Here is an 18,259-nt window from a genome sequence, read left to right as displayed (position 1 = left end):
TTAATAGGTTACTGCGTTGAAACTGGGGAAAAGGGAAAAAAATGAAATCCAAAAAATGAAAACCCTAAAAAATTCAGCAACTGGAAAAAAGAATAACAAAAAAATCAGAAGATAAAAACCGGAGCCATGAAGCACGATTGCGGTTTTCACTTTTTCTTTGGAAAGTCTAGTGGTGCTTTTCCCATTTATAGGAAAGCACAATCTGCTTCTCACGGAAGCTAAGGCGAATGTGCTTCTCGCGGAAGCAAATCTGTGCTCAGAAGTAAACCTGTGTTTCTTGTGGAAGCACAAAGTTTTTTATAAGAAGCACAAATGTGATTAACAAACAAAAAAATCTCAAAAACCTAAGAAAAGCCAAGCAAAAGCCAGAAGGCCAAAAAACCGGAAAAAACCATCTAAAACAAAAAAAACGTACTGAAAAATAAAAAACTGAAATCCAGATGGAACGTCCACCACGCGATACGTGGCGGTGGTTGAATGCACCACTTGACACGCTCTTAGACCACAAAAGCGACCATTGGGGATTCCTGCAAGGTGTAATCGTTTGTTAGTTGGTCTTTTGAAATCTTTCCGCACGAGGGTGAAGTGCCTTTTTATGCAAGAAGAAAAAAGCGTAGCTTGTTTTCTCAAATGGCTTTGCTAATTCTCACCTCATCAACAAAGTCTTATCTAACTCCTACTCTACTTGATTAACCAAATAAAAATAAAAATAAAAAATCTTTCAAATCTTCATGTAAAATTCAAAAGTGTAGGAGTTAGATAAGACATAATTATTTCTTATCTATAGAAGAGAGCTAGATATACCCTTTCTCAAAATAATAATACTCCCCTCCGTTTTAAAATAAGTGTCGTGGTTTTAATACAAATTTAAACTAAAATCACAATACTTATTTTAGATCGGAGGAAATAGTAAACAAGTGCATTTTAGAAAGAAAACAAGTGCAGATTCAGAGAGAGAGAGAGAGAGAGAGAGAGATGAGGCCAGGAATGCAGATGTGCAGCACCCGAGGTCCAGTGCTCTCTATGTTTGAACATTTTTGGAAAGAAGATCGATCTCCCTTGGTTCAGTGCACGCACGTCCCACTCTCAACCAACCCAGCTGTCGACGACGGTCCTACATAGCAGCTGCCGTGACGAAACAAAAGTCCCCCGGCGAGGAAAATAATACCAAGGACCAGATCTCCATTTTCGACCCGTTGCTCGCGACCATGTCATGTCGCTGGACTGGACCGTGAATTCCGACCTGGCACCGTCGCAGTAAAAGCGACTCCTCACCTCTCTTCTCCTTTATTCTTCGGACGATTTGTAGCAGCATTTCGAACCAAGCACTACCGCCCATTCCCATTCCCAAGTTGAGGAAGCGAGATCACAAACCCGTCGTTTGGTGTGACCGTTACGCATCGGTTGTGCCGGCGACCGGAGTACCGGACCAGCTGCTATGACTCCGCCGTGTACGTGGCCAGCGTTTGCCGCTATCCCGGACCACTGTTTGTCAGCAAGCTGGACTTCCTGCGGAGTCCACCGACGGTCATATATAACTCAAAGTCAGGGTAGACCATTTTTTTCTTCTCTTTTGTGAACACGTTTCTCGGATATTATTATTGATTCAGCACTAGTATAATCACACTGACCAAAAGAAACAGCTTTCTGCAGGGGCTTCCATTTTTATTTTTCCGTTTTAAGGACCGGGTCCAGGATTGCAAGAGTTTATTGCAGCCCAAAAATGCCATGTCCTATGTGCCTTTGAATCTGCTAATATCTTCGGCATGTTCCTTTGCACTTTGCAGGGAGTGCCATGTGATAGTGGATATTCTTGTTTGTTTGCATTACTGCAAATATGTCCATCGAAGGCAGATCGCACGTACTATATTCACCCAATAAAACAGGGAGATCGCATGTACTCAATATACCGCTGTTATATATTTTTAATTTGTTGTTATATATTGTCGAAAAAACATACTTTCGGCGTGGTGTGTTTAGATAGATATCAGAGGATACAGTGTAAGATTGACGATTTCAGTCGGACTTTACAGAGGGTGCGTAGAAACTACTACACACGCAAAGGGAGCAACCTCATGTTCTTTTCAACGCAGAAGACGTTGAAAATGACAGCGCGAACTAATTGTAAATCTGCCCTTTCGGAACGGTGCAGATTAATCGACGGCGTCCAACAAGAGAAGGGTGGAGCCAGGAGGTTCAAAGCGCAAGAAAAATTGACAGCTACAGAAGTCCGTAGTTATCTAGAACTGGTACTACCTTTTCTAGACTGGTCACTACAGGAACAGAGTACTCACACAAGATGGCCCAAAAGTCGTATACATCTGGGTTAATCCGGTCGAGTGCACAGCTTGGGTTACTGCTCTCAGACGTACTGTACGGGGCATGCATGCTTGCCATCTTGGTTGGGATCAGGATCACGAGTCGAAAGGGACCTCCTTCTCTTTTGACAACGGGTAGTACATTAATGGATCAACCATGAGCAGGTTACAGTTAACCTTGTTTGGTTGGAAGTCGTATGCCACTACCACAAAGAAGATAAATTTTGATATTCCTCATCGCGTATGGTTGGGAAAAAACGTCACTCAGGCAAACATCGCACACAGTTAAGTTCATTTAATTGTATGTACACGATGTGCATGTGCTCAGCCAAATTTACCTTCACGAAGCAGGCTTGAGCTTATAGACGAATAGCTGCAGCAGCGCTATTCGTCACGTAAGAAATTCTTATTCCTCACCCCACCCATCTAGCAGGAACACAACACACGGGAGGTAAAATTATGGATACTAGAGGCCGTTCCGTAGTTTACTACTTACGGCAGCATGGAGTGGAGTGTAATCTTACGGCCTGGAGTGCAATGTAATCATACGGAGAGGAGGCGTGGAGCACTAAGGGCATGCCCTGTATCTGTATGTAACATAATTTTACGGGAAGAGATTAGTAAATTACCTCGATATATCTGCTATACATGGGCATTGCGGCGTCATAATTGTCTCCCTATCACAGGTCAATTTTTTAAAAAAACTTTATATTCAATTCCTAGGCCTGTAAGAAATTTGGAATCCAAAAAGCAAACAAGAGGTTCTAATTTTATTTTGACGGTAAAGAAACAAGTTCTATTAATTCAGATGAGAAACACGTCCTACTTGTATTTTATTTTGTGACACAAGAAACACGTTCTACTAATTCAGTTGAGATCCGAACGTAAGAAATTTGGCAGTAGACGTAAACAAGAGTATCTTCAACGTTCCATAAAAAAAGAGTATCTTCAACGTGTATGGTCCAGTAACTGAATGTCATGTCAACGTATGACTTACTTGTAAAATGATAGGCAAATGTAATAATTTATGCGGCATATTCCAAACTATTTTGTAATATTATTTCCGTCACACAACACTTAAGCCTGAAGGCCATCTCATCGACGTCATTTGTGGCTGACTCAATCTGATCTCAATACTCTACCTCATCAGAGGATCAAGGACATAGAGCTGAGCTTTTTTTTTTAAAGAAAGACTCGAGCTTAACCTGACTTTGAATTAACAAAGCGACCAGCCGGCTAGAATTACAATAACCACCAACACCTCTAAGAAAACACCAACAAACAAAGAAAAGAAAACAACAAAAGATACAAGGGGTTCAGCAAACCACTCACAAGTTACAACAAAAGCAACAAGCTAAGATAAACAACTAAGGCACATTTCCAGCTTAAAGTAGATGAAGCCCTTCTCGACGAACAAGACAGTAATCAGCAGCAAAAGCAGAGCCTTGGGAACGATGAACAACCAGCAGGAGAGGAAGCATCCTCGACATCACCATGGGCACAAGAGAAAATTAGTTGTGAGCTCATCCATCTCCGGAGGGCACTCCCTGCCCCCTCGCCTTGGCACAGGAGGCAACAATCCATCGGAAGATGGAGACGCTCCCTCGAGACCTCAGCTGAAAACAACCGCTGAGACCAACCGGATTACAAAATGACCACCGCTGAGACCAACCGGAATACAAAATGACCACCGCCACTGTGCTAAGCCGAGCTCATGGAGGTAGAAACTTCACTTGTTGAACAACACATCACACTCAAGGACGAGCAAATGCACAGAGGATGCTGCAAATGACAATAAGCAAAGCAACGGAGATAGCTGAGACAATACTTAGGAGCGACACCTAGTCTACAAGGAGTATCGGGCTCATGCCACCCCCGACACGCCACAGCAACTAGGGGACCCCTATGCCCTTCCAACAAGACCACGAAAGCAGCACACCGGCCAACCATATAAAAGAAGCAATTGGCAGCTGTAGAAATATTCATCTCACAGTCTGCACAGACAACCATAGCCTTCACCCTCCTCAGTTTATCACAAGAGATAAATTCATTCTCCAAAACATAAAAAATGTTGGCAATATCTCAGAATATTCATGCGTGTTGATTTATAAAATGGGCACAACTAACCTCCAAGTTCCTCATTGCACTGTAATGAAACAAAAAGTACCGAAAATAAAACCCAGCAAAGATTGACGCCCTGAAGAGGATCAGAATTCACCTCTTTGCAATGGAAATAAATCTAACTGGAAATTGGTACTAACCAAGCATTGCTCCGAACAGCATCAAACGAGAAAAAATTGACTACTCTGGATTCAGATAAATAATCAATGTAACTCATGCGGTCGGCTGAAGATATAATAGCTGGTTGCTTTTCTCGAAATAATCAATGTTACTCATGTAGAGAACTGTACATACAGATTTTTTGCTAGCCTAAACTCCAGTCAGTTATTTTTGTTTCAATGCATGTCTCATTTTCCCATTGTTTCAATAGGCAGTACATTCTATATAGGATCATGTGGTGCCGTTTTCTTGACTAGTGGTAAACTAATAACCATCTCCAAATGGCACGAAAGAAATAGCTTTATTTCCCTGACTGAGATGTACCTGAGGTTGTTGTTCATGTCGCAAGTAGGCATCACATGCAGAGCAATCAGAGGACGCACCGGCCTACCATGGCAATTCTTATGCACTTGTCTAACTACTTGAGTTAGCTTCTGAAAATTGTGTGGAAAAGAAAATGATTAACGAAATGCAGTGTTCTCAGCTGTCACTTAGAAGTACATGGGACTGAAACAAGGTGATAACATCAGCTCCATGCTTCAATTGGTTATATGGTGTAAGCCTGAAGAAACTGTATGCCATTTGCATTACTCCGACTAGAATCACGACTATTATCAATATTCATACTCTCCCAACATGAACTTAAAAAACAGTAACACAACCAGAGCTTCCAAAAACATTGCATGTCTAATATAAATCAGAGTGTGTTCCTAAGAAAAAACAATAAAAAAAAGTATACCATGCAAACACGAGCACGCATATAGCAGGTATGACATTTCGTCTCATGATCTCTCCATACTACCGATTCGACAGAAATCGAACACCGATTTAGCAATTTGGAAAGAACCAGTTCCCTAAGAGTTGTAACCCTGGTCCTTAATTAATGAAATTCCATTTCAGGTTGGATACCCCCTTCCCTTATTGCTTCAGAAAAACAGAAAATTTGGAAAGAACACAGACATAAAAGAAGTGTAAATATATTGGAACTGGGATCAGGGTTTCTCACATCCTCCCATGAGCTCCCCACCTGCAACCTTGCGGCTTCCTGTGGATGAGTATTACACACATCAATGACTCGCTCAACTCCATGCACCACACTCAGAAAGGTATCTGAAACACAAAGTTCACCTCAAATGGGGTGCTATATGGCTGTTGCCGCTCTCCACATCTAGGAGATGGCACACGTGCCCCCTCGTCCATGTCAGCTTCTGCCTACTTCCCAGGATACTTCTTCTCCATCTTCTTCCTAAACTACTGCAGCTTCAGGCAGACAACCCCAAACACTCAATCAGCCTGAAAATCGAAAAAAATCCTAAAAATAAAAATAGAAAACGTTGGACTCAGTACCTTCTAGCACCACCTCAACACACTTACCGCAGAGCCGCCGCATCCATTCACGGTAGAGCCACCGCGACCACCATATATACAAGGGCCGCCCAACATCGACACCAGCCGTTGAGCACCATGCCGCCCCGCCTGCCCGCCGACCACCGCACTATTGATCCCACGAGCAGCCCCTCACCGCATCGCCTGATTGGAATAGAACGGGAGGTGGGCCGCCAACACCGAGCAGTATCCACGAGCACCGCTGAAGATTTGCCGCCGAGGACCTCCCGTTAACGTTCGGCGCGCGCTGTCCAGACTCCAGAAACCGCTCGTATAGAATAGGATGGGGAACGGGGTATCTCCCAATCCCCACGATCAGCTAACTATCAAGGGAAAAGTAAAATTACATCGGTGCTAGTAGAAATTTACAGCGGTACGACAGTGTCTTGGTTCGGTTTAGCCCAACCTCCGTCTAGGTCGATCGACCAGGGTGATGGAAAACTATTATTTCATGAATTATACGCCATGCACTAATAAAAATCACCTGCCATAATGGGCCTAGGTGCCCCAAACAATTTACCTATATATATATATGTTAATTTTCGCAAAGACCTAGTAGTATACTTCAACGCTTGTGACATTTGAATTGACTGATGGACCGGTGGAAATGCAAATGCCATGATGTAACCACGGAACCACCTCCTGAAAGAAGCCCACGCTCCGTTTCTTCCCTTCACACCCGTTAATTCTCCGCCGGGGAAAACGTGAGAGCAAGAGAAAAATTTCTAAAAGTTGACAAGAAAGTACTCCTACTTACATATGAAAGGGTAGAAAGCGACGTCCATTTCTCTCGAACTCTCGATGTGGGTATATACGCACGTTGCCTACCGCGAGCAGGTGGCTCCTGTTTCCCTCACAAATTCGGCCCAGAAATTCCATGTTTCCACATCTTCCTCCGCTTCCTCCTCTGCTGCTCCAGGAATAGAAGAGGCGAATAGCGGGGACAGGGGGTGCGCAGGCAGAGGGGATCGAGAATATCCCAGCTTCCCAAACCCCACTCTAGCTAGACCCGTGCCGATTGATTTCCGGCTGAAATTCTGCGGAAGATGAGCTCCGAGTCCAGGGAGCTGCTCGGAATCGACCCCAACGAGCTCCGCTTCGCCTGTACGTTCTCTCGCCTTTCTTTCTTTATTTCTTTGTTTCTTGTCCTGAATTGCTTCAATTTTACAGTACTTGTTATTTCGGCAGTTTCGATGGGTTTCCGCGTAAAATATTTCTGCTTCCAAGTTCGTGACATGAAAGTCTTTTTTGTGGGGCTGATTTTGATGTTTCTCCTCTCTTGTTTTTCCTGACTTTGAGGCTCTCTTTTCAGCACTTCTTTTTTTTGGGTGTTATTATGATCGTATTTGTTCGCTCACTTTGCTAACTCTCCCCGTTTCTGTTTCCTCTGTTTATTCGACCATGCAGTCGAGCTAAAGAAGCAGATCTCGTGTTCACTGCATCTGACAAACAGGACAGACCAATACATCGCCTTCAAGGTGATCGAATCATTCTGATTGCTGTTTATTTGTTTCGCTCAAAATCTGAGCAAATTTACAGTCATCTTCCATCTAAGAAACAATATGGTCAGATGGTACCGAAATGAGCCCGCTCCCCCCGCGTCGCCCCCGCTCGGGCGACTCGGGCGGGATCGCAACCCTAGCCGCCGGGGCTCCTCGTCCTTCCTTCCCTCCCTCCGCCGCCGTCGAAGGACGCCGCCGGCCTATAGCCCGGGGGCTGACGGCGGTGGCGGGGGCCTTTCCTCTCTCCTGCGTCATGGGGGCGGGGCCGCCCCGCGGCGTGTGGTGGCACGGCCGATCTGGCCTTGGTGGCGCGGCAGGCCTGCCTTGACCGGCGGCGGCGCGGCAGCCGCCTCGGCCTAGGGTGGCGGCGGTGGCGGGTGCGGCGGCCGGCCCTGCTTCGGGCAGCGGCGGCGCCGGGTCTGCGGCGACAGACCATCTGACCTCGGATCGGCGGTGGCGGCATGGAGGGCCTGGTGGTGGGTCGGCGCCATGTGTGGTTTGCCCTCAGGACAGATCTGATCTGGCCGATGCGGCTTGCTCGATGTGCGGCGGCTCAGATTGGCGGCGACCCGTGCACACGATGCTTGATGGAGGTTCTTCGAGCGGATCCGGGTGAAAACCTCGTTCTCGGCTTGATGCCAAGACCGGCGTTGGCGGCACTCTTTTGTGTCATTACCTTCTTGAAGGCATCGCCGTGGAGAAGTTCCAGACCTCTATCCGCTACCTCCGGGGGAAACCCTAGATCAGTAGATCGGATGACGGCGGCGTGTTGGTGTCGTTTCCTCCTTGGGGGCGTCATTCTTGGAGGTGTACACGGGATCGAGGGACCAGTGGGCGGCTTTTTTGGTGGAGCTGTGATTCATCCTACACATTGATGACGGCGGATCTCGGTGGCGTGGCGCAGTGGAGACTAGGCACCCGATGCGCGGTGATAGACTCGCGCAGGAGGAGGCAGTTGTCTGGCGTCATGGTGGCGCGATGGCAGAGTGGCCTGACAAGGTAGAAGCCTCAATATCTGCTCTGAAGACGGACGTGTGGAAGATGGCGGCGACGACACATGTGAGTGCGTCAGACCAGTTTATGCCCCAGACCCGGTATGTGGCTCGGCTAGGGCTTCTGGCTTTTGATGATAGGCTTAGGTGAGTGGTCTATGTATTTGGCCCAGCTAGCACCCCTTCATCATATGGATAGGAGTAGTGGCATATGTTGCCAAGATGGCGGATTCAGGCATATTGTTATAATACTTTATAAGGTCCTCGAGAATAATCAATGAAGTGGCCGCATGCATCTCCCAGATGCAGAGGCCGGGGGTCATCCTCCTTTTCTAAAAAAAAATCTAAGAAAAAACTTACAGTTCTGTACAAAAATGTACTGTGGTAGTGACTCCTACTAAATTAGTGCAACCTTAGGTCTGTAGGTTAAGACAACGAGCCCAAAGAAGTACTGTGTCCGGCCAAACAACGGCATTGTGGCGCCGCGATCCACATTTGATGTTCTCGGTAAGTCGATGGACGGCATCAGTCAATCACTATGCATGTTGTTTTCTTGAAGCATCAGCTATCTATGCTAAGGTCTTGTCTTGTGCTCTCTGAATTGTTGTTTTCAGTAACCATGCAAGCACAGCGGGAGGCGCCGCCGGATATGCAATGCAGGGACAAGTTCCTTGTGCAGAGTGCCGTGGTCAGCCAGGACATTTCACCAAAGGATATCAACGGAGACATGGTACCCCATGTTATACTAGGCTGACTTCTATGTTTTATAGTACCATCTATTGTCAGTTTTCCTTTTCTTTTGGCGGGGAATTGTCAGTTTACCTTGAATAACCCTAGTGAGGTATTTTTGTAGTTCACCAAAGAATCGGGCAATGTGGTGGACGAGGTGAAGCTGCAGGTTGTTTATGCTCCACCGTCGAAACCGACGTCCGTAAATGAGGGTTCTGATCAGGAAAGTCTGGGCAGTTGGAGTTATCAAGAGGTAAAATCTTGATCTTATAGGTGCTCCCTACGGCTGTAACAACATCAGCTAAGTTTTCTTATTGCTGTCAAACTGTCAATTGAATTACTGTAGCAGATAATAACCCACGGTCATTCTCTGTTAGCCCTGTACCGACTAAATTCCAGTAGCAGATAATGAGTGCTGTTCTTTCTTTGCAGACAACAAGAGAACTTGCAGAACCAGAAACAATACCGTCTGACGTAAGCTCCCTATCAACAAAAATTCAACAAGCTATGTCTGAATCTTACTCTACGGATCGGTCTTTTGAATCTCACATGAAAGATTAGAAAGACTGAACTAACTCCTATTGGCCACGTCGGTGACTACTGCTAGAGAGGACACATCTAATAGTTTTGGTGTTTTTAAGAACACTAAGATTGTTAAATTTTTTTAGAAATCAACCATGGTGTATACAGTGTTGGTCGTCCAATATATCTTAGCATTCTTGAAGAAATCTGTGATGCAATTATATTCTTCAACTGCATTTTCTCATAACTCAAAACTTTTTAATTCCACATCGTCTTAGCCTATTTATGTCTTATCTTATGCCATATCATTTTGCACTATCATGCAGGTATTGTCCATGTTCAGTTATCACTCAATAAATGTGTTGAAAACATTTCATTTCTGAATTCAACCATGTTCTTTTCATTCGTTCCAAGTTCCAACCCCACCTCATATGCTAAATTTATAGTTGCTATTTGATCATGTTTTGTGAGTCGACATCTGTTACCTTTCTATTTATTGTGGTCTTTCTTTCCTATTTAGCTAGTCATATTTTTTCGTTATTAGTTGGAATTTCTATGTACTGTGCAATTGCTTGAATTTGGGAGGTGGTATCTACTATGTTGGAACTCAATGTGTCATTGTTCTGTACGTACTGTGTACTAAGTTCTCTTTAGCATTTCTGATGTTGCCCGGTGATGCCAAAGAACAACACATTGATCTCGTTATTTATATCTGTGCAGCCCTTGGCATTAATTTTGAAGTTGATGAAGGAGGAGAAGAATTTTGCTGTTCAAGAGAACAATAAGCTTCGAGAGGAACTGGTTAGTGGGTTGTACCTGATACTGATAATTCTACCTAGCTTTGTAGTAAAAATATTCACTCGTTGCTTTTACATTGCCTAAACGTGGTTTTGGATTTGCGCTTTGTGTCTTCAAGTACTATTGCATTTCATGATCTCAACAAGTGCAGAACTCTGCACCTATTTCCTGATCATTACGTTTTCATTACTTCTCTGTTACATCGTTTTCTGCATTTCAGTGAGATCTCCATGCCGGCATACAGTTTAGTTCAGTTTTTGACAAAGTTTATTGGTTCATTGATTAAATGCAGCGTCTCCTAAGACGGGAAATCAGCAGGCAGAACGTTGGTTTCTCGCTACTTTTCGTGCTCGTGGCGGCTATTCTAGGCATCCTACTAGGCTTCTTCATGAAGAGATGAGCTTGTGTAACCATGCAGGTTGTTTCAGTTCTCTGTCAAGACCTGAATACCATACGTGCTCTAGGTCTTGTTAGCCATATGTACAACTCATGGCCTCTTATCTTAGGATCTGATGCCTCTTGTAATTTTTTAATTCATATTAGCTGCTATAGTCACTCAATAAGTTGCCAGTCGCCCTAAGCTCCCGGTATTTGTGTCAGCTTGTTAGTGGCCCTACGGTTTAGCCTATTCGATTAGGTAAATATTATGGCTAATTATTTGCATCTTTTGGCACCTGTAAACAGAATAGTTGCTTTGGTACTATGGCTTTGCAGTAATATATACTCCCTCCGTAAAGAAATATAAGAGTGTTTAGATCACTAAAGAAATATAAGAGTGTTACTAAATTATATGTAGAAGTACATTACTATATTATTTGTAGAAGTTATCTTGTTACTTTCATCATATGACAAATGCTGCAGTATGTCTTTCAGGCATTTCTCACTTGAATAGTAGAAACTGAGACTGGTATGTGGTTTGCCCAGCCCAGTAGGTTCCTTTTATGCAAGGTTTGTCCTGGTTGGGAACTTGAAAGAGAGCATTTGGACCTAGCCATAATCTCTATGGAGTGTTGACCCTGCAGAATCATAGTTGAGTCCTGGCTGATATACATGATCAGGAGTTCCTGAATTCTGCTGCTTCGTTGTCGAGACTTCATCTGTCGCGTGGCCAACGGTTTGGTTAATGTGTGTCGATGCGCAGTCGGTGTCCTGTTGATATATGCTGACTTCGATACATAAATGCTCCATTTTTTCTCTTTTATTAAACCATAAAATGAGTGCGCTTTTCTAGAAGAAGAAAAATGCACTGTCGCTTACGCTTAAGTACAGTACAAAACAGAAGTATGAGTATAATGTAAAAAAAACAGAAGTATGAGCAGGCCTAGCTTTCCATGCTAATGCTAAGCTCCTTTTTTTGGCGAGGACTAATGCTAAGCTCCTTGAGAAAGAAAAAATGCTCTAAATGTTCAAACACGTGCAAAATTGTCTGTAATTGTATCGTACTAAAACTTCAGTACTTTTTTTCGAGAGCACGTAAATTGCGTGCCTTAGATTAAAATAGAAGGCAGGGGTAAAATATAAGAACGACGGACAGCTCCCACCACAACCTAGAGGAAGCAAATAATCCCTCCGTACTTGAAAGTTTTACATTTGTCCTAAGTCAAACTAGTTAATGGTGTCAAAAGCGCTCATATATTATGGGACGGAGGGAGTATATTCCAGAACCATGAATCGGTTGCGAGATCTTATGGGTTTTCAGCTCTAGCCTACCCAGTTTGTTTGGGACTAGAGGCTTTGTTGTTGTTGTTGTTGTTGTTGTTATTATTGTTGTTGTTGCAACTAGTTTAAGTTTGACCAACTATATAGAAAAATGTGCTACGATCTACAAAACCAAATACACATAATATAAAAATCTATTTCATAAAGAATCTCATGGGGCTAATTTGGTGTTCCAGATGTTAATATATTTTTCTATAGACTTGGTCAAAATTTTAACAAGTTTGACTTAGGACAAACCTAGAACTTCAATTATTTTGGAACAGAGGTAATAGCTTCTTTTGGTAAGCGAGACCACAACAAGCAGTCATAATACCCTGCAAACTTAAAGTTGGATATCTGATAACAGGCATATTCATTTTGGTCTTGAAGTTTAAGAAACGTAATTGCAGATGTAAAGAACATTGTCGCAGTAGGTTAACCCAAAATAACGCATTCACTATGGACATAATCGATCAAAGGAATGGCAAAAAAAAGAACATAATCTTAATAGGATTTCTAATACCCTTACAAAATATATTGCTCCAACTAAAATAACAAATGGAAACAAAGGCTAATGTAAAAAAAATCTTCAACAAGACGTAAATGGAAGGGGATCAGTGAGATACAAAATAATCTTTAACTTTTCTAGATGTTACACGTATGAACATTCAAATAAGAAGCTGTTGATATTACAATACAAAATTAGTACAACCATGAATACTAAAAAATTGAGCAAACTTTATACGTGAGTCCTCGGGGAAGTAAAAAAACTAGGGAGTTCTCAACGATTGCTATCCTCAAGTTTTGAAGCATTTCACTCCTTGGGCTTTGAAGCATTTCGCTCCTCGGGATTGCTATCCTCGGGTTTTGAAGCATTTCGCTCCTCGGGATTGCTATCCTCAGGTTTTGAAGCATTTCGTTCCTCGGGCTTTGAAGCATTTCGCTCCTCGGGATTGCTATCCTCAGGTTTTGAAGCATTTCGCTCCTCGGGCTTTGAAGCATTTCGCTCCTCGGGATTGCTATCCTTAGGTTTTGAAGCATTTCGCTCCCCGGGATTGCTATCCTCAGGTTTTGAAGCATTTCGCTCCCCGGGATTGCTATCCTCAGGTTTTGAAGCATTTCGCTCCTCGAGCTTTGAAGCATTTTGATCCAACGTTTCGACCTGTTTAATTGACTTTTCTTTCCTCTGTTGTAGCTTTTTGTATTCCTCAGGGCTGAAGGGAGGAGGCAGATTGCATGGGCCTGCAACGTTCGCAGACTTCACCATGGAGTCTTGCATAAACTTCTTCTCCCGACCTATGGCTTGGCAGGCCAAAGATTCGGGACAGACCTCAACAGCTTCAGGTGGCTTGGTTGGCTTGAATCTTAGGAGCTTAGCATACTCAGTTAAGAGGTGAAACATGTAATCGTATATATAGTCCATACTAAGTTCTTGTTGAATGAACTTGCTTGCCTTCTTTCCTATTTGCTGTGCCTGTGAACAGTTTTTGAAGGGGAGGTGTGAGAAACATGTTATAAGCATACAAAATGTTGAGTGGCATGATATTTTCTACAAAAGAACAATGTGTTTCAGCTCATAGAAAAGCCAGTATGGTCATTGTAGCTGCTAGATAGTGCTGCATAGCATACCTTTTTCTTGTGAGAATTTCCCCAGTCAACAGCATACTTTATGGAGCCACACTTATTGTCATCTCGAACTGGCCAATAATGCTGAGTGGGCATCAGCACCCTTGAGAAGAAATCGTAGTATTTTGGTTTAATCACCAGCGTCATCGAATCACAAGCTAGGATATACTTCTCACTGACTGACCATGCTGATCCTTCAATGTAGATCTTGTACCTATCACCCATCATAACAACTTCAATACTGACGACAGAACAAACAAGTCTTGCCTAACTTTTAATGAAAGAAAACGAACCTATGGGTGCATTGACTGGCCAAATTTGATTTCTTGTATCCTGCCTTGCTTTCTTTGATCCAATCCTAAATGAGAATGCAAAAGTAAAAACTCTATTCAGCCATAGGCATCATCAAAATTATTTTCTTTGGAAAAAAGGTTAAGCTCTAGGATCAGAAGGATTAGAAGATTTGTAAAAAAAAGATTTGACAAGATATAATAGGGTTTTCTACTTGTGAGAATAAAATGGAATGTTAAAACTCCCTTCAAGTATAACAGAGTGCACTGCAACATAAACACAAACAAGTACCTGTTTGAAAATCCGTGCATTCCATTCTTGTTTACTGGACACATTACACTTAACCAGCTCTTGCCTTATAGCTGCGACATCTGGATTCCCTTTCCAGTAAGCATAAGGTTCTCTATCTATCCATCTCACCCTCTTATTGCCTTCATTCAAATCCTTCTGCAGTGCATCCCACGGCTTTATGTTTATCTCGGCCCTGTAAGCACAGAAGTTAATTTAAGCATTTGTACTTTGTTTAAAAAAATCAAAGCATAGAAAAACAGAGCTAATTTTGGTTCACCATTTACTATTAACTTAAACTTATATACTTCCCAAGATACTGAACTTCAGGAAAGTGTACTGCTCTTTCTTCCCTTGTTTCCGGTTTGCGTTCATTGATTTACTCTCATAGCAACAGAACAGGGGACCCAGTTGATACTAAAGTAAAGATATGCATCCACGTTTCATGCATGCACAAAATATACTGTAGTCAGTACGACAGAGATATGTTTATCGGCCATGACTATTTTGAAGTTTGGGAAGTCCTTGGGCCTGTCAACGAATCAAAACTTATGTACTCCAAACCATGTGTCACATGAAGAACATTGTCTTTGTACTATTCATTCCTAGTAAAAACATGATTATCATAACAGTAATGGTGCATGAATCACAGGTGATGATTCAAGACTCCGGTCTCATTGCATTATTAGCGAGCAGCAACTCAGATGTTAGGAAGGAATGCCAAAATGCGTAAGAAATATAAGAGCGAAAGAAGGGAGGAGCAGTTGCTTACCAGCCCCAGAAGGACCAGTCCGGGAAGACCACGTCGAGCGTCTCGTTGTCGCCGCAGTAGCGGAAAAGCGGCGGCATGGCGGTGGCGTTGTCCCCCTGGTACTCGTCGGCGTGGACAACCGGCCAGTCCACGCAGTCGAACATGAGGTCGAGGTCGGGGACGCGGCCAGGGTAGCGGCGGAGCAGCTGGAGGATGCCCCAGATGGTGAAGAGGTCGCGCGTCTGGAAGGCCGGCGCGATGCGCTCGATGTAGGCGCGGCCGCGGAGCACGACGAGGCGGAAGTTGGCGGTGGCGCGCGCGCGGTCGAGCATCGCGCGCGTGATGCCCCCCGCCGCGCGCCATGGGTGGAGGTCCTCGTGGATGAAGCGGAAGTAGGTGGGGCAGGTGGCGTTGGCGTCGGCGTCGGCGTCGGCGGCGGGGGGGATCGGCTGGGGGTCGGGGACGGAGGCGCAGGTGGCGTTGGAGGAGAGCGCGAGGGAGAGGGTCTGGGAGATGTTGCTGGGGATGTCGGGGTCGCGGGTGAGCGGCGGCGCCGAGCAGGAGAGGGAGTAGGTGGGGCGCGGCGGCGGCGGGCCGGCCGGGATGGCGGGGATGGAGGTGGTTAGCGTGGCCGTCAGGATTGCCTGCACGGAGATCGGATCGACGGCTGTGAGTATTCCTGTTTGAAAAGCTGATATTTCGCAGCAAATTTGAAATTCCAGTGTTCTACACAAGCCAACAGCATTGTATCCTACGTGAAAAATGTTGTTATAATTCCATATATGCAGAAAATTATCCTTTCTTAAACAAATATTCTTGGACGAATCAACCCTGTAAAGTTCATTGTTGATAAGAAAATAGTCGCTTATATAGTCCCCTCTGTCCTATAATCTAAGATATTTTTTAACACTAGACTAGTGCCGAAAAACGTCCTACATTATAGAACGAAGGGAGTACAAATTTAGTGCATAATTATACTAATACTAAATAAACGACAGTAATATGAATCGGAGGCAGTAACGTAATTCCTGTCTGTCATCAAAACATTTCCTAGCCTAGGAAGAGTGATCTGGTGTTGGAAACAAGAACTTATAGTAGTACTGAAGCATCTACACTACCGATGTTCAAAAGTATATTAAATTACGAACAGAGAGAAGGAAAAAGCATAGGATATATATACTGTATGCATGTACCCATGTCACTCTCTCTAGTGGAGAGTAAAATAAGTTATTTGATTCAAAATAAGAAGGTTGTGAGCTTACCTACCGGCTGTGTGCGCCACTGATCCAGATTGGTGATTGCCAGATGAGTCTGCACGCATGATGACAAATCAAATCCGTGTAAGTAAGAGCCTAACGGATCCTTAAGTGGTGGTTCTTCCCTAAACATTCGCAACTTGCGAGCAAAAAAAAGGCCGGACTCACGGTGGTGGTGATCCAACGGGCGGAGACGAGGACGCCGACCACGACGACGAAGAAGAAGAGGAAGATGGCGGTGGTGACCGGCGACGAAGGACCGGCCTTGCTCCACCTCCGGGCGTCAGGGACGGCGGCGGCGGCGTCGGCGGCAGCCGTGGCCATCGCCCGCCTGGCCGCCCTCGACCTCCCTTCCACCTCTGCGTCTGCCTGCTTCGCGATTTATCTGCAAGTTTGTTTCCCTCCGCGGTTGGCTGGGCTGGCTCAACTGCCTCCTGAAAACAGAAAGGGCAGACGAATGGAGTGAGCCCGTGCCCCGTGCGTCATCGCGGAAGAACGTTGCGTTTCGCGCCGATCGCTCAGGAGGAGGCGTCCACGTAGCTGCAGCCTGCACTGCAGGTGTCTTGGGCCAGGACGCGGTCAGCACAAGTTTGTTTCGCTCACGTGAGGTGGATGGACGGTGCTTCCCTCGGAGAAAGAAAATGCGACGTGGACCATTTGGATTTGTGCTACTAGCATGTCCTGTCTCTGCGGCCCTATCCCTAGCATGTCCTCGTCGGTGTTCCATTTCGGGGAACGCATCGTCTTATCGTGAGCCTTCATTCCACACACACGTGAGCTTCATGTACTATGCTATGCAGATTATATCATGGTAATGCCTTGTAATAAAGGGCACGACAAACGACGCGATTTTCAAGACCTAAACCACGAGGCCAAGGCAGACAGATGCTGCGTCTGCTCCCAACACGGACGGAAACGGGAGCGAAATCTGACGGAGATTCCACGGAGGGGATCGTCAAAACAAGAAGGGAGAAAAGGCATGACCTTCTAGGCGCCCAACATCAATCGGCAGGTCCCCTTGCCGCTGCCGCCGTTCATGGCCGGCTACAAGAGATCGCCTTGGTGCGTACGTCTCTCTCTTCCGGCGCTCCCCTGGCGTGGCACCCACACGCCGGAATGGCCCGGCAGCGACTGAGATGATGACCGGGGCCAGTCCCGGGTGCCTTCACTACTGGAAGAACCAAGTGGTGGGGAAGGCTCCGAAGATGCGCGCGCGCGCGCGCATGTCTAGCTGGATCTCACTGGTTTGGAGGAAGACCGGAGCCGCAGGAGCATGTCTAAGCCTCAATATAAGGACGCCTTCGCATGGGCTGCCATGACTATGTCAAACTATCTGAGTGCATTTTTTTTCCCTTTTTATTATTATTACGGTAGGGAGACAGGTCAAAAGGCGAACCAGATTCGCGGGCGTGATGACAGGTCAACAGCTACGAACCTGATTCCTTATACTAAATTCGGAACCTAAAACAACCCAGATGCTTAATAGTGCAGCTGCACTGTTTCGTTGAAACGAGCTGCACTGTATATATGACTGTGACACGTGACTGTGGTAGGGACCGTGTGGTACTAGTGATGGTAGTGCACAGGGCTTAAGAATTGGACGGGGATTGCCTGCTCCCTCCCGGTGCTCCCGGTCCATCAATTCTTCATCCAATGGCCACGTTAGTTTCCACCCCAGGCTTTCTTTTTGCAACGAAAGAAAAGATAAATAAATCACGTATTTTCTTCTCCCATCCTAAATACTCAACGCAGTACGTACAAAAATACTGATGCCATGGGAGCACGCACAGAAGGGTGTCTCGCGCCATGGGAGCACGTACGT

The 18,259-nt window shown here is 45.0% G+C and overlaps 2 protein-coding genes and 1 long non-coding RNA gene across 4 annotated transcripts; 1 reads left to right on the top strand and 2 right to left on the bottom strand.

Annotated features, from left to right (window-relative positions):
* Positions 1-5,329: 5,329 nt before the first annotated feature.
* On the bottom strand, positions 5,330-6,262 carry LOC123144944 (uncharacterized). Its single transcript, XR_006472022.1, has 3 exons — positions 5,973-6,262; positions 5,727-5,858; positions 5,330-5,643 (listed from the first exon to the last, which is right to left on the bottom strand). It is a non-coding gene; the product is annotated as an uncharacterized lncRNA (long non-coding RNA).
* A 507-nt stretch (positions 6,263-6,769) lies between these two features.
* LOC123144943 (vesicle-associated protein 1-2) lies at positions 6,770-11,274 on the top strand. Its single transcript, XM_044564217.1, has 8 exons — positions 6,770-7,088; positions 7,392-7,462; positions 8,904-8,985; positions 9,093-9,208; positions 9,332-9,460; positions 9,640-9,681; positions 10,450-10,530; positions 10,820-11,274. The coding sequence occupies exons 1-8, from the start codon at positions 7,031-7,033 to the stop codon at positions 10,925-10,927; spliced, it is 687 nt and encodes a 228-aa protein (XP_044420152.1). The 5' UTR covers positions 6,770-7,030; the 3' UTR covers positions 10,928-11,274.
* A 1,569-nt stretch (positions 11,275-12,843) lies between these two features.
* LOC123144942 (O-glucosyltransferase rumi homolog) lies at positions 12,844-17,714 on the bottom strand. 2 transcript variants are annotated; one of them, XM_044564215.1, is made up of 8 exons: positions 17,422-17,714; positions 16,606-16,871; positions 16,448-16,492; positions 15,203-15,825; positions 14,434-14,626; positions 14,145-14,209; positions 13,855-14,065; positions 12,844-13,699 (listed from the first exon to the last, which is right to left on the bottom strand). In XM_044564215.1, the coding sequence occupies exons 2-8, from the start codon at positions 16,759-16,761 to the stop codon at positions 13,040-13,042; spliced, it is 1,953 nt and encodes a 650-aa protein (XP_044420150.1). In that variant the 5' UTR covers positions 16,762-16,871; positions 17,422-17,714; the 3' UTR covers positions 12,844-13,039. The 2 variants fall into 2 exon arrangements, with proteins under 2 accessions (XP_044420150.1, XP_044420151.1); XM_044564216.1 differs by lacking the exon at positions 17,422-17,714 and having other exon boundaries at positions 16,444-16,492; positions 16,606-16,790.
* Positions 17,715-18,259: the final 545 nt, after the last annotated feature.

This window comes from Triticum aestivum, chromosome 6D, assembly GCF_018294505.1.
Source record: "Triticum aestivum cultivar Chinese Spring chromosome 6D, IWGSC CS RefSeq v2.1, whole genome shotgun sequence".
Classification (NCBI taxonomy): domain Eukaryota; kingdom Viridiplantae; phylum Streptophyta; class Magnoliopsida; order Poales; family Poaceae; genus Triticum; species Triticum aestivum.
The sequence above is the reverse complement of the archived record's forward strand: the minus strand, read 5'-3'. Positions and strand labels throughout refer to the sequence as shown.

Bases quoted from the DNA above. Each gene is read 5' to 3' on its own strand.
- LOC123144943 (XM_044564217.1), top strand. From the start codon at position 7,031: ATGAGCTCCGAGTCCAGGGAGCTGCTCGGAATCGACCCCAACGAGCTC. The intron at 9,682-10,449 runs GTAAGCTCCCTA...ATATCTGTGCAG, and splicing joins CAGAAACAATACCGTCTGAC to CCCTTGGCATTAATTTTGAA. The intron at 10,531-10,819 runs GTTAGTGGGTTG...GATTAAATGCAG, and splicing joins ATAAGCTTCGAGAGGAACTG to CGTCTCCTAAGACGGGAAAT.
- LOC123144942 (XM_044564215.1), bottom strand. From the start codon at position 16,761: ATGGCCACGGCTGCCGCCGACGCCGCCGCCGCCGTCCCTGACGCCCGG. The intron at 15,826-16,447 runs GTAGGTAAGCTC...ATCTCCGTGCAG, and splicing joins ATCAGTGGCGCACACAGCCG to GCAATCCTGACGGCCACGCT. The intron at 14,066-14,144 runs GTTCGTTTTCTT...GATGGGTGATAG, and splicing joins GCCAGTCAATGCACCCATAG to GTACAAGATCTACATTGAAG.